Here is a 12,935-nt window from a genome sequence, read left to right on the forward strand (position 1 = left end):
TAAGATACGGCTTCGTAACCTGTGTATAAAAGCGGCTTTGACAGACAAATGATCTTATTGGCTTAAGTGTCTAGCTCGCTCAGAAACCTGAGTCAGGCCTTCTACACAGGTTGACTAGCGAAAGATTGAGAGGCAAAAGCAGAAAACATGCGTTTTGAAAATTATAGTACGTTGGTTCATCAAAAATTGAAGAAGAATAAAACAAAAGTAGATAAAGAAGGTCAGTAGAAACAAATGATAAAGAAAGGTAAGGAAAGTGCGTTTTTAAATCAAAAAGTTGGTACAAAATCAAACTTTTTCGGTGTTCTTTTAGCATTATTTTTGTTGGCGTAGAAGAAGGCAATCTGGTTAATAGAGATTATTCTAGATAACTGTCCGAATAATGGAATTCTTTTGAGGAATGCTGTTTTTAGAGTCGGTTAGTACAGAGAGAGAAAACATGAAGCAAAATTTCATTGAAACGAAATATACAGGCTTTGGAAATCAATTTGCTTCGACGAAAAAATGACGACGATCACATGATTTGACAGCCCTTTTTCTTTTTGTTCTTCTTTGGCTGCGGTGGCGGGTTTTTCAGCCTGTATTGGACCACTTCTCGGACGATCTTGAAACAAATGAGAGTTTGCTCAAGAGTAAGAGCGTACCTCAGTGAACAAATTCTCAACATTGAGGTTTGTTTTGGCAGAAGTAACGATGTAGCGCAAGTTTAGCTGGTTGCACATACTTCTGACGGCGTCTTCTTGGAATTGACGGTCTTCTTTGTCCGCTTTGTTGACCGCTATGATGATCGGTCCGTGCTTTCCTGAAAGAAAAATGAGATCTGACATTAATACTTTTTTCTTACTCTCTGAGGTTCGCTGAATTTCGTCAAAGAACTTCCTCACTTCGTCAAGAGAAGCTCTGCTGTCGAAGGAGCAGACAATGATGAATCCTTGGCCGCTTTTGTAATAGTTCTCGCGGAAGAGAGAGAACTCATCTTGACCAGCCGTGTCCAAGATGCTCAGTTTGTATGTTTGACCGTCTACGTCGTGCCGTTTTACGTAGTTGTCCTGAGAAGAATTGAATGAAAAGATTGGTGCTGCCGAGCCCAGTTTCAGACTCCTCTTACCTCCAGTGTGGGATCATATTCCTGCACAAAAACTTGTTGGTGAAACTGAACTGTTAGCGCTGATTTACCAACTCCCCCAGATCCGAGCACTACTAAGCTCATGTCATTCTGCGGAGACGCCATTCTAGAGCGCGAAAAATATTGAAATTTTATAGGAAAATAATATTTCTTAAGACTATCTAGGCAGCGGAGTGTACATGGGTCCCGATTGAATAGAAATAGTGCTGGTGCCGAATTCGGAGCCGAACAGAAAGTGGAAGTAAATGTTTGAAAAGACGATGATGTATTCGAAGAGCGCGAAGAAGGTGTAAACGAAATCGTTGCAGGTTGAATTGTGGTGGTGGTAGAGGAAAAGGGTGACGAATGTTGAGCTCAAGTGGAGCAGAAATGTCCGTTTCCGCGATCGATATGCGCCGTGGCCAACGTTTACGCAGGAAAGCGCTAGAAAAGGGGGGAATTTAATGATGGAAGATGTCATTTGATGTCTTTGAATGTCTAAAGATGCCGAAAGACTTACCAGTAATCATGAATAAAGGAGAGGCAGAAAGAAAGGTGCCGAAAGAAATCGCATGGACAATAAACCACTCGTTCGATTGAACATACGTCAGGCCAATCAGCGCCAAAATGTCGAGGAAGTAAAAGAAATACATAAGATTCACGCGGCTTTTATTCCCGATGAGATGCAAGTGCTTCTGGCGGAAGTAAACTCTGAATATGAAGAGTTAAAAATGAACATTTTTGTTTCGACAATTACCCAAGAAATAATCGAGGAAAAGAATGTAGACCGATTGCCGCTCTCCAGATGAATTCCATCGGCTGTCGATCTTGAAAAACTACATGATTGGGTGCCTTAGAATTGTGTCTAACCTGATATCATCATGGAAATCGAAGGGAGCAAATTATACGGGTGATGAGTTTTTCCATCTTTGACACACTGTGTGTTAACAGATCTTTCCCAATCCGTCCAAAGCGATAGAAATAAACAGGAAATGAAAGCTAACGATGGACAGGCGACGCAGAACTTCCAAATAGAGAGGATTTCTGCTTTCATACTTCTCTTTTTTTACTCTCTCATTCTAGTAAAAGAAATATAAAGAATCATTCTATGAATTAAAATGAATTATTGATAAGAGTAAAGGAGATATCCTGACTCAGGGCATGCGTTCTGCAGCCTGTCTACAAAAACTTACTGAAACTGAAAGGGTCAAAGTGGAAAGCCGCTTTTTCAAAAACTAACTTAGCGTCAACGGGTTACAAAACCCATCAGCCGAGAGGCGGCTTCGTCAATGCTATCCTCTCCATGCTCCCTCTATTATATAAATTTTGAAGACCCCGCTTCGCGACTTCGTTTTTATAAACTAGCGGCTTTTGATTTCAACTCTTTCAGAATCCTTACTAAGGTCTTGTAGTTAAGATGCCGTGTCCAGAAGTTAGGTGAAACAGGTTAACAGTAAAAAATGCTTGGAAACAGAAACAAATGAATTGATTAAATATGAATTGTATTTAAAAAGTAACAACAAGATTTTCATCACGAAATTCTTGCGAGCAGTAAGGACACAATTTCCTTGGCAGTTTTTTGGAGCACTCTTGGCAAAGCTGATGGCCGCAGGTTGAAAGCACCGTTCTCTTCCTTTCTTCTCGGTTGAAAAAGAGCTTGCAAATGCCGCACTCGAGTTCGAACTTGACGAGATCGATGTTGTCGCGGACATAAGCGAGGAATGCTTCTTGGGTTTGGGCGGCGCTTTCGGGGATGTAGTCGAGCTTTGGAAGGGATTTTTTGCGAGAAGAGGAGCTTTCCTTCATGACTAGCGGCGGACAGTGGGAGAAAAGGGTTGATAGGGTCTGGCAGAGCTCGATTAGCGAACACTTGATGTTCCAGTTTTGGAGATAGGGAGTAGAGATCTGAAGAAATGCGTCAATTTTGGACAACTTTAAAAGAAAAGGCGTGTATTTTTCAAACAAATGCTACCCAGCTTTACCAGAAATCTGAGTCAGGTTTCTGGAAAGGTTGCCAAGCAAAGGAGCAGATACAGCAATTGATATTTGTCAGATCAGAATTGATAACTTACATGACCGGTTCTAGCGACATACTCCGACGGTATTACTCTCATCCCGTCAGTGGGCACGACTTTTGCTAAGGGTGGGTCTTGTGGAAACGTCAGTGGAAGCAATATTTGAATCGAGTAGTTATAGGTTTTTCCTTTGTATGGCGCTGGAATCGTCCCTTTGAGAACTGTATATTCGGCACCGCTTCTGTCGGTATTTGAATTGAATCGCTGGCTTGTTACTTCGAGATTCGGAAAATGGCGTTTGAGCGAGTCGAGCTGTTTCTTTTTCATGTGCTTCCAGCGATGACTTTCAAGGGACATGAAATCTGAATAATGAACATTTTCGATGAATTTTCACTCCGAAATCCGGTATTGAAGAATATGAACTTTATTAAACATAAAACCCTATAAATTATCAGTCTGAGTTATCAAGCATCGCAAAACGATTTACAGGCGCGGAAAATTCATCATCGTCTTCATCTTCTTCTTCTGATTCTTCCGAGCTTTCTTTCTCTCTTCTTCCTTTTTCAGCTTTTCATACTTCTTTTCCAGCTCATTTTCTCGTCGATAAAACTGCTCCTTATTCGCCAGTGCTTTTATCTTCTTTACTTCCGGGTCATTTTCAAACTCCGCCGCTTCGAATCCGGGCGGCTCAAATGCCAAAACGAGTTGGCCAGAAACTGCCATTCTTAGAATGAAATTCGCCCCTCGGTACGCGTCAGGATACGCTCGTTTCGCGACCATGAAGTTTTTCTTTTTTGCGAAGGCTTCGCAAATGTCCCAGGCTGTCCAGTACAGTTCGTCGGAGATGTGCTTCAGGTGGAACGCGGAAACGAGGTTGACTCGCTCTGCCAAGTATCCTAAATAATTTTCGTAATGAGTTTTCATCGAGGAAGACTTACCAATGACAGAATATGGCTCTCGAACTTGATCAACAGGGAAAAGGCCAGAAAGAACTTGGAGCTGTCGAGAAACTGTTGATGGGAAGATTATTCCAGGAGAGTCAACTAGCTGCACATGCTCAGAAACATTCCAAGTTTGTAGCTCTTTTGTGTGTCCTTTTCTTTGGTTTCGAGAGCTTTTGAAGAGAAAAGAGTGGGATCTGGTAGGCATATTCCGAATATTCAGGCGGTTTATTGACTAAAGCCTTTAGCCTAAAGAGATAATATTTTCCCCTTTGTTCATACGCGATTAGAGCTTAATATTCTGTAAAGCGCTCTTGAAACCATTTCCTGGACGAATGGACATCGAGAAATGCTTTTCGCCGACAAGCGAGTTCATTATCGATGATTTACCCACATTCGTATGGCCCACGAACCCGACTTTGATGACTTCTTTTTCATTGTCTTCAAATCTTGACTCTCTAGGTTGCTCTCCCTTCGCGATCGTCTTCAACTGCTCAATCCACTGGTCGAGTGGGTAGTCGGGGAACATTTCTTGGATCGCTTCGCCGAGTTCTAGCGGTCCAATTTGGGAGGAAAACTGGTTGCCGAATTTTACGGTTCTTTGGCGACGTTTTTGGAAGGTTTTGTTTTCGCGATAGGTGAAAGCGTCGAAACAGGTAAATCCGATCAAAAGGGTTATCAAATGGAAATGAGTTTACTCGAAATAAAGGTGTTCTTGTAGAAATGGATAACCCTGCCTATAACGCGTAATTCTGGATATGAATTCGAGAAGTATCGTTTCCAAGCTGCATATTGTTCAGGCGCCACGAGATCGACTTTCGACAGGATCAGAAGAACTTGGATTTTCTTTGAACGGAGATGATGATAAAGAGCGGGAGGAAAGTGAAGAACAGGATGACGTACGTCCGCGACGATGCAGATGACGTCGCAGAGCTCGGTAATTCGCCACAGTTGACGCCAGGTTTCGATGTTGTGCTCGAAATAACTCAAGTTTCGGCCTTTTAGAGGGTTTTCAAGCCTTTGATATTCAAAATGAAAAATTTTTCCCCAGTTTAACGAAAGTCTCAACTTTTTTTCTGTCATTGAAAGCCTTTCCTTGATATTCTTCATGAATTTTTTCAACAAAATCATCAAATTCCTTTCTTTCTATTTCATCAATCTTCTTGGCATCCGTTTCTCCTTTCCAATCCGGCCTTTTTGGATAATTTATCACTTCACTGTAAATATCAGCAACAGAGAGATCACGTGCGGTTTGACCAAGTCGGATGGTTTCGTTCTGGGCTCGCCTTTTCGCTAAATCGAGTTCTTCCCTCGTTTCGTTTTGAAAAAGCAACTTGTATTTTTCGCTTTTGGAGACTTTTTCGGCTTCTTTCTTTCTGCTTTCGGGCTTCTCTAGAACTACAGGAGCGGAAGAAGAAAGGAGAAATTCGGCATGAGATGGGATGGAAGATTTCGAAGCTTTTCTCTTTTGCTGGAGCTGTTCTTTCTTCTTCTTGCCCGAAAATGCTTGAGCTCTTCTTTTTGGTGGCATTTTTCACGAAATTTTGGACATTCTAGTGATGAAAAATAATTAATAATTTTATCCTTGCTTTTCTTTTCTTCAGGGAATAAATCCTCTTCTTCAAGAAAATCCGGCGCGGCGGTTTCATGGAGCGTGGAAAAAATAGTCCGCCGCGATGGTCCTCCTCCTCCTGGAAGAGCAAAGATTGCTGGAAGAAAAATTGATTTCGAAATTTGTGGGATATCTCCAGATGCTTCCTCTTCCAAAGTGCTTTGTGACGTAACTTATCGAAGAAAATAATTTGTGATGCGTTTTTTATTACTCTTTTCGGGTTCCTGGGCTCAGTGTCCGTAAGATTTCCTTTCGAATTTTATATAAATCATTGATTGATCGCTAGAGACGCTTATTTACAGAAAAAGTGTACAGATATCTGCCCAGGCGAATTAAATGACTGCACTTCTTTGTGCTCCGAAAACGACTCTTCCTGTACAACACGATGCCAAGCAACCTGGCTCGATTGTCTAGCAGATTGTCCCTGTAACAGCAACTGTCCAAACGGATGCGCCGACTGTCAAAATCCAATCTGCAACGAGCCAAGAACGTTGATGATTCTCAACGATGCCTGGAGAGATGGAAATTACGGCTTCACCATCAATCCGGGTACAGATGAACTGAATCTGGCCTGGATTGATTACGGCGGAATTTCGATCGAGGATTCTTGCGCAGTCAATTTTCGAGGCGAGGTTTGGGTTTTGGGAGGATGGTTTAACGACAGATTGGTCGCCAAGTTTCAGGACAACGCAATTGTTTCTCAGGTTAGTTTCAAAAAAGAGGAGAAAAAAAAGAGAATCTTAGCCCGTTCAACTTTCAAATCGATACGTCTTCGGCTCATATGGTTCTTGCGCTGTTCATAATAACCTCATCTACATGTGTTTCGATGCTATGTGGCACTATGACGACAAATGCATGACCTTCGACGGTGAAATGCAAGAAGAAGTGGACGGAAGAAGCATTGGCGAGCATGATTGGTCTGATTTAATCGAATTTCAAGGTGGTTATGGATGATTGAAGACGAAATATTTTTTAGGACAACTCGCAACGGTCGGTGGTTGCGATTGCTGGGTAGAGTGCAGTGGAATCACAGAGTTTTATACTGATGCTGATGGTTGGAAAGAAGGACCGAGGCATCCGCTTTCCGAGATTTACGGACACGCCATTACTACAGGAAAAATTCTTGAAATCAACAATGAAAACACCAAAACACGGGTTTGAGTTCCTTACCCCTTAATCTTGATTTTTATTTGAAATCAAGAATGTCAAAAGACGGAGAATCAATTTTCACAATCGGCGGGGATATGTTTCCAAGCCAAAGGCACCAAATCTACCGACTGAAAAACAATGTCTGGGAAAATTTTGGACGACTTCTTCAAGCCGATTCTAGCAAACCCGTGAACAGCGCGTATCATCTAGGAGATGTCATCTTTACTGGCTCATAGTTAGTTAGAATAGATAACAGGATTGATCATTTTCTAGTGAAATCGAAAAGATTGAGATCGTTGATGACGAAATGCATTCGATAATTTTGGAAAATAACGACTTTGAAGATGGTTTTGGTTATTTATACTACGCTCTGATTTTTGAAATTTGAATAAACGAGTCGCTAAAAAGTACTTCTTCTTGAATAAACAATCATAACTGTACAAACAAATAGTCCAAAACACCGTTAACCTGGGCTTTAAAAATATAATAATGAGATTTTTGTGTTTTTTAACTGGTCTCGTGTTTTCAATACCATCAGAGCATTTTTCTGAAAGATGCTCACCAGAAGGATTTGATATGGAATGTCGATTTTCTTGTGCAAAAAGATATGTTGTACGAGTTAAAGATCGTTCAACGAATATGGAGCACAATAGAGAGTGGCTTCAATCTTGTCGCTCAAAGGTAGTAAAGATTTAGATATAAAAATTATCGATAGTGTTATACCCTTGAATGTTCACCAACAACCACTTCAACAACAAAGACGATGATTTCAACTACGATCACTACAACAACAACGACAACGACAACGATTTCAACTCCAAAAACGACAACCAAACGACCTGTAAAATATTTAGCACGGAATATTTCAGTTGGAACTTCTCGATATACTGAACCGAGTTGGGTGAGTCCATGTTCGAAACCTTACGAAGAAGATGGAATTATGAAAGACCTACACGGAGCTGATATTCCATACACGGATATTTGCAGGTATTAAGATTTTTCGAGAAATACATCTCTTAACCCTCATCTCTTAGGTGGAATAATAAGAAAATAGGGTTCGAGCAGAATGATGGAAGACAAATTCGGTGGATGTGTTATTATTTATGCGATCGTATTTATCGATATGAATAATAAATTTCAAGCAAGAATATCTTTTTCACAGCTAAATTTTCCTCCTAAAGTATTTTTCTTTATCAAAAGTCGGAAAATTGCTTTCTTCGAAAAGATCAAATACTTCGTTGATGTACTGATTTCCTTTTTTAATCATCGACTGCGTAAAATATTCGAAGGATGGCGGATTTTTTGCTCGATGAAATTTCTCGGTTTCTTTTAAATTCTGAAGCTTATAAATAAATTAACAGAGTCCTCTGTTCTTACTTTTTCGAGGCATTTAAGTCGTTTCTTTCTGTCTCGGACAATAAAATATTTCTGCTGCTCGATGAAATCAAGAATTTTCTTCATCTCTTGTATCGCATCAATTTTCAAATCTTCGTAATAAAAGATGTGCATAGGAAGATTCGTCTCTTCTTTTTTCGCGAGAATTTTCAGCATATGCGAATGCCACCATCTCAAAAACTTCGTTCCCTCCTTGACCCATTCTTCTTCCTTGAAAATGGATTCTGAAACTGTTGAAGTGTGGCCATGGCCTTTTCGTCGCTTGAATTCGGCGACAACTGCGTCGAATGGATTTCGGATGAGAATTAAGTAACCCTTCGCGGAGGAAATACTAGCTTTGTCGATACTATGCGCTTTTTGAAAAAGAGTTGTTCCGTCGAGAGGGTTTTCATATTCGCCGAGAAAGCCGTCTTCATAAAGAGAGGTGTCGTTGTAGATGCTTCCTGTGAAGATTCCAGTTGCTTTTTCAAGTAGCATTCGCGTCCAACTAAAAAAATTAGGGGGCCGCCATGGTATCAATTTTACGTGTTACCGCTCCCTGGAAAAGATAAAAGTGGGAAGACCACGAATTCGTTTTTCTTCCCCATTCTGATCCCCAACTCGCAGGAGTCTTCTTGCGGCATTTCAAAGTCTAGAATCATTTCCTCGCCGAATTTACCGTCTGCGAGTCGTTCAAGAACAACATTCGCACTCCAACTTGACGGATTTGAATAAAAGAAGAAGTCGGATCTGAAAGCAAGCTCTTGGGAAACAAGAGAGAGCTGGGTGTCGAAATAATCTTTGCTGAGTCGCGGTCGAGAGAAGGCTGAAATTTCTTGTTCTTGGATGACCTGAGCTTCTGGATAATATTGAAGGAGGCCGTCGCTTATTTTTTGTAAGAAGTCGTAGTCTGATGGAGGGCTATTTTTGATTCGAAAGAGACCAAGAAAAAAAGCTTATTTTTGGTCTAAAACTAAGGTACAAGCCGCCGATATTCAGAATCATTGGCAATCTGCAAACACTGATTTCAACATGAAATCGTCAGTTTTAGCAAAGAGACCGGTCTTTTCGAACCTTTTACCTGAAAAGAATTATTGATTTTTGTCCCTTCTTCTTCATTTTGTCGACAACCCACTTGACCAAAAATGATGGATCATTTCGTATCGCTTGAATTTTCTCCAATAACGAATCTTTCTTTTCTTTCCGAGAATTGATTTTCACGAAATCGTCCATATCATATCTCCAGTGAAGAGCCGCAAAATTCGTAATGTTTTTTGAAAGAAGAAAGTCTTTTGATATTTCTTGAATTTTTCGCGATCTTCTTGTGCTTCGAATGACTTCGAGAATGATGTCGATGAATTCAAAGTCGTATAGTTTGCTGGCTCTTAACCGATTCTTCGCTAATTCGTTCTGAAATCAATGATAAAGGTTCAAAATAAATAGTTTAATGTTTACCCAATTGACGATACGAAATGGTTCTTTTAGCATGACACAGCTGATTTGGTCGTAGCGGGAGAATTGCTTGAAAATTTCATCTTGAAATTCGTTTTTTGGAACATGTAAATCAACTTTCTTTGTTTTGTTATAAGTGGCAAAGTCTAGGCCAAAATATTTGTAGGTTTGTTTGATATTGCGCTCGCTTTTCCAGTTTTTATGAGTATTGAATATCAACTCAAAGCGGTTATCTTATCATCAGATTTCATTTACCGCGGTATTTTTTAAATATAGGAATAAGTTCGTATGAAATCCTTTCCGGGGCAACTTTCATGAATTTTATTTTCAACTGCAATCATTGATTCAATCAATGAAGTGTCGAAAATCTCTGATGGTGGAATAACAGCTTTGCCACTTGATGAAAAATGACGAAAAAATGGCGGAATGGCGATCTAAAATTCTCTTCGAAAGCAAATTTCGAAGAAAAGTTACCTTTCGATTAAGAATTTTCGCAATAAGAAGATTTTCCCTGAACCCTTGAAACTGATTGTTTGGCCCATAAATTACAACGGGAATCAGTACATTAGCATTTTTCTCATCGTTTTTATTTGTAAAATCTTCCTTGAGGACAAATTTTATATGTGGCTTACTTTGGCTCATAAAAAATTAAGGGTTCCTTTTTGAACTCTATCCGGCTTCAGGAATCCACGGCCTCACTAAGTTGAAGAGCCAAGACCTGAAGAATATCGTTAGCTTCTCTTTTCTCTTCGTATTCTTGTCGAATTTGAAAAACAAACAGCCATATTAAAAAAAGACTCAGAAAAATTTGATAAAAGACGGGTTTTTCCATTCAGTCTCTTTTGCTCTTATTTTGATTTAATAAATCTCTCTCAGTTTAAATCTCCCCAGTTTTTATCACTAGGAAAATCTTGATGAATTCATCAATTAATTTTCATTCTTCTTCCGCTCTTCTTGATGGATAAGAGACGAAAATTTACACGAGCGAATTTTTTAAGGAAAAAAATGAAAGTTTTTTGTTTCTGACATTCAAGAGGAAAATAACAAACGGGGAGGTAACTGTCGAGCTGTCAGGAGTCAGCACTGTTTCACCTCAACAAATCTTGCTTCTATTTTTTAGGCAATAAATTTTTTTCTTAAAAATTGATATTATATCAATCTAGCTATTAGCTGAAAGGTTTTTTTTTATTTTTCGAAGAAAATCTTCAGATAAAATGTAAAGTCAAAAAGAAAGAAAATTACTTGCAGGCATTTTCGCATTCTTCCTTGGTCAAAAATCGGTTCTCATTTCCCTGGCATCCTCCGTAGAAGAACTGCTCGCACTCGTTCGAGTTTCCATTGTAGTAGAAGACTGGCATCGCTGCTCGACAAGGTCCAATGTCTATCTGAATTCATAAATGACGATGTTTTTAATAAAAAAACTTACTGGAAGATCGCAGATGCTCGCCGACGCGAAGCAAAAGCCGAGTGAAAAAGCTGACATCAACTTCATAACTGTAAGAATGAGAGGCTCGTTTTCTCTCTTTTTATACAATTATCTGGATTCGTTCCGCTTCAATAAAAACGGGGAGAGAGAGAGATAGAGATTTGATTGAGAGCCCGGGGGCTAACCTGACCTTCAAGCTTAGGATGAAGGAGGAAAACATGATGATCTAGAGCTTTTTTTCATAGAAGAGCAAGCTCTTTTCGTTTTTCAGAAATTGAAGGAAGGAGAATGTCTGGGAAAAGGGGTGAAAAAGAGAGGTCCTACCGAGATTTGAACTCGGATCGCTGGATTCAGAGTCCAGAGTGCTAACCGTTACACCATAAGACCTGTTATCTGATCTTATCTCACTGTAAATCTGAAGTCGACTCAAATTCGTTTAGAGTCGTCCGCGGTCATCACTTGAAAAGGGCCGACCCTAGTTTAGAAAATTTAATTCGTCTGAGGGTATTTCTGTATTACAGCTCTTATCGCAAGAAACAGGCACCACAAAATATATTCAAGCTTCGAGACATTTTTTCACCAATCTTTCGAACAGAACGTTGCCTTCTTCTTTCGCTTCTTCCTTACTGTCATCCTGATTTGGTGATGGAGCTTTGTATTCTTTAAGCAAGTCGAAAACTCTCTCAGTGACAGTTTGAGAAACGGCTTTTTGAATTGCGCTTAACGATGTTTTCGATGGTTGATGAAGACTTTCAGCTTCTTTTTCTTTCAAATCGCTGCTTTTTGAATTCTCATCGAGTCCCAAAGCTGAATCTTCTGTCTCCGAGCTAAAAAAATTACCAGTTTTGAGATCGTAAAAGTGTCATACTTTTCTAAAGAGGAAAAATGCTCTTCCTTGATTTCAACTTCCGCCTCTGTTTTCGGAAATCGCATGGCTTGCATTCCTAAGCAATTTTCATCCTTTTTTGCAAAGAATTCTAGCGCTCGTTTCGCGAAAAGCGGGGTCGGTGGAGCATCGAATATTCCGATCTTTACACCTCCTTGATCATTTGCTTCGAGTGAAGGAGCAAATGAAAAATTGGAGAGAAGAGGTTTCTCGGAATTTTTCGCTGGTTGTTCGATTGTGATGGTTTTTGTTGGGACAGGAGCTGGTGGCGGCAGGTCTTCGAATTCAAACGACGTTCCTTAGGACAATTTTGTTCAAGGAAAGTGATGATAAATGCGAAAGTTTACCTGATGCTTGGCGGAGAGGTTTTTCGCTCATCATTTCTGAAGAAAAACTTCTAAATCGAGGAGTATGGCTTGATGGAATCGTGCTTTCAAAGGTTCATGTTGCTCATTTTCACCGAAGAAATCCCAAAAATTCGCATTTCCAAACTTTCCTGAAATCATCCTCCGTTTCATTATCCGCGTCTGACGAGACCTCCGTATGTTTTGATTTCCTCCTCGAGCGCTTGGAACTCCTCATCGAAAGATTTTTCTTGAATCTCGCCTCGTGCCACGTTTTTCTGATTCTGATCTCATCATCTGTCGCCAAAGGCCCGACAGATTTTGAAACGTCGTCTTTTTCGTTTTCTTCATCTGTTGAAATTGGCTTGATCTTCTGACTTGCTCCAGGGTCACGTGAAGCATCTGTCGAAAAAGTTTTTTTCTTGTGATGAAAAATTCATGTTCTTAAAACTCGAGAAACCTCAATTTTGACCTGGTTTAATTCTTAAAATCCGGAGTTGTAATTTCTGGCTCCGTTTTAAGTTAGTTTCAAAGTACTTTCTTGTTCAAGTTAAACAGAGCGCATTTTCGTTAGTTTAAAAATTCATCATGCTTTTTTGTGCCAGTTTCATAATGGATCGAATTCGGAGGA

The 12,935-nt window shown here is 39.9% G+C and overlaps 7 protein-coding genes and 1 non-coding gene across 8 annotated transcripts; 1 reads left to right on the forward strand and 7 right to left on the reverse strand.

Moving 5' to 3' along the window:
• Window positions 1–5: 5 nt before the first annotated feature.
• On the reverse strand, window positions 6–1,255 carry LOC145712150 (ras-related protein R-Ras2-like). Its single transcript, XM_081789841.1, has 4 exons — window positions 1,109–1,255; window positions 845–1,049; window positions 645–802; window positions 6–604 (listed from the first exon to the last, which is right to left on the reverse strand). Exons 1-4 carry the CDS (start codon window positions 1,229–1,231, stop codon window positions 515–517), a joined length of 576 nt encoding a protein of 191 aa, XP_081645967.1. The 5' UTR covers window positions 1,232–1,255; the 3' UTR covers window positions 6–514.
• Window positions 1,256–2,222, reverse strand: LOC145712128 (acyltransferase PGAP2-like). The gene is made up of 4 exons (XM_081789819.1): window positions 1,976–2,222; window positions 1,863–1,932; window positions 1,626–1,816; window positions 1,256–1,549 (listed from the first exon to the last, which is right to left on the reverse strand). Exons 1-4 carry the CDS (start codon window positions 2,157–2,159, stop codon window positions 1,284–1,286), a joined length of 711 nt encoding a protein of 236 aa, XP_081645945.1. The 5' UTR covers window positions 2,160–2,222; the 3' UTR covers window positions 1,256–1,283.
• Window positions 2,223–2,269: 47 nt separating this feature from the next.
• LOC145712139 (uncharacterized) lies at window positions 2,270–3,506 on the reverse strand. Its single transcript, XM_081789830.1, has 2 exons — window positions 3,178–3,506; window positions 2,270–3,010 (listed from the first exon to the last, which is right to left on the reverse strand). The coding sequence occupies exons 1-2, from the start codon at window positions 3,475–3,477 to the stop codon at window positions 2,612–2,614; spliced, it is 699 nt and encodes a 232-aa protein (XP_081645956.1). The 5' UTR covers window positions 3,478–3,506; the 3' UTR covers window positions 2,270–2,611.
• A 15-nt stretch (window positions 3,507–3,521) lies between these two features.
• LOC145711541 (guanine nucleotide-binding protein-like 1) lies at window positions 3,522–5,673 on the reverse strand. Its single transcript, XM_081789233.1, has 5 exons — window positions 5,136–5,673; window positions 4,799–5,059; window positions 4,387–4,733; window positions 4,059–4,212; window positions 3,522–4,016 (listed from the first exon to the last, which is right to left on the reverse strand). Exons 1-5 carry the CDS (start codon window positions 5,590–5,592, stop codon window positions 3,604–3,606), a joined length of 1,632 nt encoding a protein of 543 aa, XP_081645359.1. The 5' UTR covers window positions 5,593–5,673; the 3' UTR covers window positions 3,522–3,603.
• A 192-nt stretch (window positions 5,674–5,865) lies between these two features.
• On the forward strand, window positions 5,866–6,834 carry LOC145711542 (uncharacterized). The gene is made up of 4 exons (XM_081789234.1): window positions 5,866–5,912; window positions 5,960–6,377; window positions 6,418–6,613; window positions 6,650–6,834. Exons 1-4 carry the CDS (start codon window positions 5,869–5,871, stop codon window positions 6,832–6,834), a joined length of 843 nt encoding a protein of 280 aa, XP_081645360.1. The 5' UTR covers window positions 5,866–5,868.
• A 3,984-nt stretch (window positions 6,835–10,818) lies between these two features.
• LOC145705790 (kappaPI-actitoxin-Avd3c-like) lies at window positions 10,819–11,254 on the reverse strand. The gene is made up of 2 exons (XM_081783278.1): window positions 11,075–11,254; window positions 10,819–11,033 (listed from the first exon to the last, which is right to left on the reverse strand). Exons 1-2 carry the CDS (start codon window positions 11,138–11,140, stop codon window positions 10,887–10,889), a joined length of 213 nt encoding a protein of 70 aa, XP_081639404.1. The 5' UTR covers window positions 11,141–11,254; the 3' UTR covers window positions 10,819–10,886.
• Window positions 11,255–11,389: 135 nt separating this feature from the next.
• On the reverse strand, window positions 11,390–11,461 carry TRNAQ-CUG (transfer RNA glutamine (anticodon CUG)). Its single transcript has one exon. It is a non-coding gene; the product is annotated as a tRNA-Gln (tRNA).
• Window positions 11,462–11,592: 131 nt separating this feature from the next.
• On the reverse strand, window positions 11,593–12,386 carry LOC145711138 (uncharacterized). Its single transcript, XM_081788868.1, has 3 exons — window positions 12,308–12,386; window positions 11,943–12,258; window positions 11,593–11,901 (listed from the first exon to the last, which is right to left on the reverse strand). The coding sequence occupies exons 1-3, from the start codon at window positions 12,339–12,341 to the stop codon at window positions 11,631–11,633; spliced, it is 621 nt and encodes a 206-aa protein (XP_081644994.1). The 5' UTR covers window positions 12,342–12,386; the 3' UTR covers window positions 11,593–11,630.
• Window positions 12,387–12,935: the final 549 nt, after the last annotated feature.

This window comes from Oikopleura dioica, chromosome 1 (assembly GCF_907165135.1).
Source record: "Oikopleura dioica chromosome 1, OKI2018_I68_1.0, whole genome shotgun sequence".
In the NCBI taxonomy this organism is placed as follows: Eukaryota; Metazoa; Chordata; class Appendicularia; order Copelata; family Oikopleuridae; genus Oikopleura; species Oikopleura dioica.

Coding starts and splice junctions, on each gene's coding strand:
- LOC145711138 (XM_081788868.1), bottom strand. CDS start 12,341: ATGATGAGCGAAAAACCTCTCCGCCAAGCATCAG. Junction 12,259..12,307: donor ACCTCTCCGCCAAGCATCAG/GTAAACTTTCGC, acceptor AATTGTCCTAAG/GAACGTCGTTTGAATTCGAA. Junction 11,902..11,942: donor CATTTTTCCTCTTTAGAAAA/GTATGACACTTT, acceptor TAATTTTTTTAG/CTCGGAGACAGAAGATTCAG.
- LOC145712139 (XM_081789830.1), bottom strand. CDS start 3,477: ATGTCCCTTGAAAGTCATCGCTGGAAGCACATGAAAAAGAAACAGCTC. Junction 3,011..3,177: donor ATGTCGCTAGAACCGGTCAT/GTAAGTTATCAA, acceptor GCATTTCTTCAG/ATCTCTACTCCCTATCTCCA.
- LOC145711542 (XM_081789234.1), top strand. CDS start 5,869: ATGCGTTTTTTATTACTCTTTTCGGGTTCCTGGGCTCAGTGTCC. Junction 6,378..6,417: donor ACAACGCAATTGTTTCTCAG/GTTAGTTTCAAA, acceptor AGAGAATCTTAG/CCCGTTCAACTTTCAAATCG. Junction 6,614..6,649: donor TGATTTAATCGAATTTCAAG/GTGGTTATGGAT, acceptor AATATTTTTTAG/GACAACTCGCAACGGTCGGT.
- LOC145705790 (XM_081783278.1), bottom strand. CDS start 11,140: ATGAAGTTGATGTCAGCTTTTTCACTCGGCTTTTGCTTCGCGTCGGCG. Junction 11,034..11,074: donor CGAGCATCTGCGATCTTCCA/GTAAGTTTTTTT, acceptor TTATGAATTCAG/ATAGACATTGGACCTTGTCG.
- LOC145711541 (XM_081789233.1), bottom strand. CDS start 5,592: ATGCCACCAAAAAGAAGAGCTCAAGCATTTTCGGGCAAGAAGAAGAAA. Junction 5,060..5,135: donor AAAGGCTTTCAATGACAGAA/AAAAAGTTGAGA, acceptor ACCCTCTAAAAG/GCCGAAACTTGAGTTATTTC. Junction 4,734..4,798: donor TCCAGAATTACGCGTTATAG/GCAGGGTTATCC, acceptor ATTTGATAACCC/TTTTGATCGGATTTACCTGT.
- LOC145712128 (XM_081789819.1), bottom strand. CDS start 2,159: ATGAAAGCAGAAATCCTCTCTATTTGGAAGTTCTGCGTCGCCTGTCCA. Junction 1,933..1,975: donor GATTTCCATGATGATATCAG/GTTAGACACAAT, acceptor TAGTTTTTCAAG/ATCGACAGCCGATGGAATTC. Junction 1,817..1,862: donor TTTCCTCGATTATTTCTTGG/GTAATTGTCGAA, acceptor CTTCATATTCAG/AGTTTACTTCCGCCAGAAGC.
- LOC145712150 (XM_081789841.1), bottom strand. CDS start 1,231: ATGGCGTCTCCGCAGAATGACATGAGCTTAGTAGTGCTCGGATCTGGG. Junction 1,050..1,108: donor AATATGATCCCACACTGGAG/GTAAGAGGAGTC, acceptor AATTCTTCTCAG/GACAACTACGTAAAACGGCA. Junction 605..644: donor TTGAGAATTTGTTCACTGAG/GTACGCTCTTAC, acceptor ATTTGTTTCAAG/ATCGTCCGAGAAGTGGTCCA.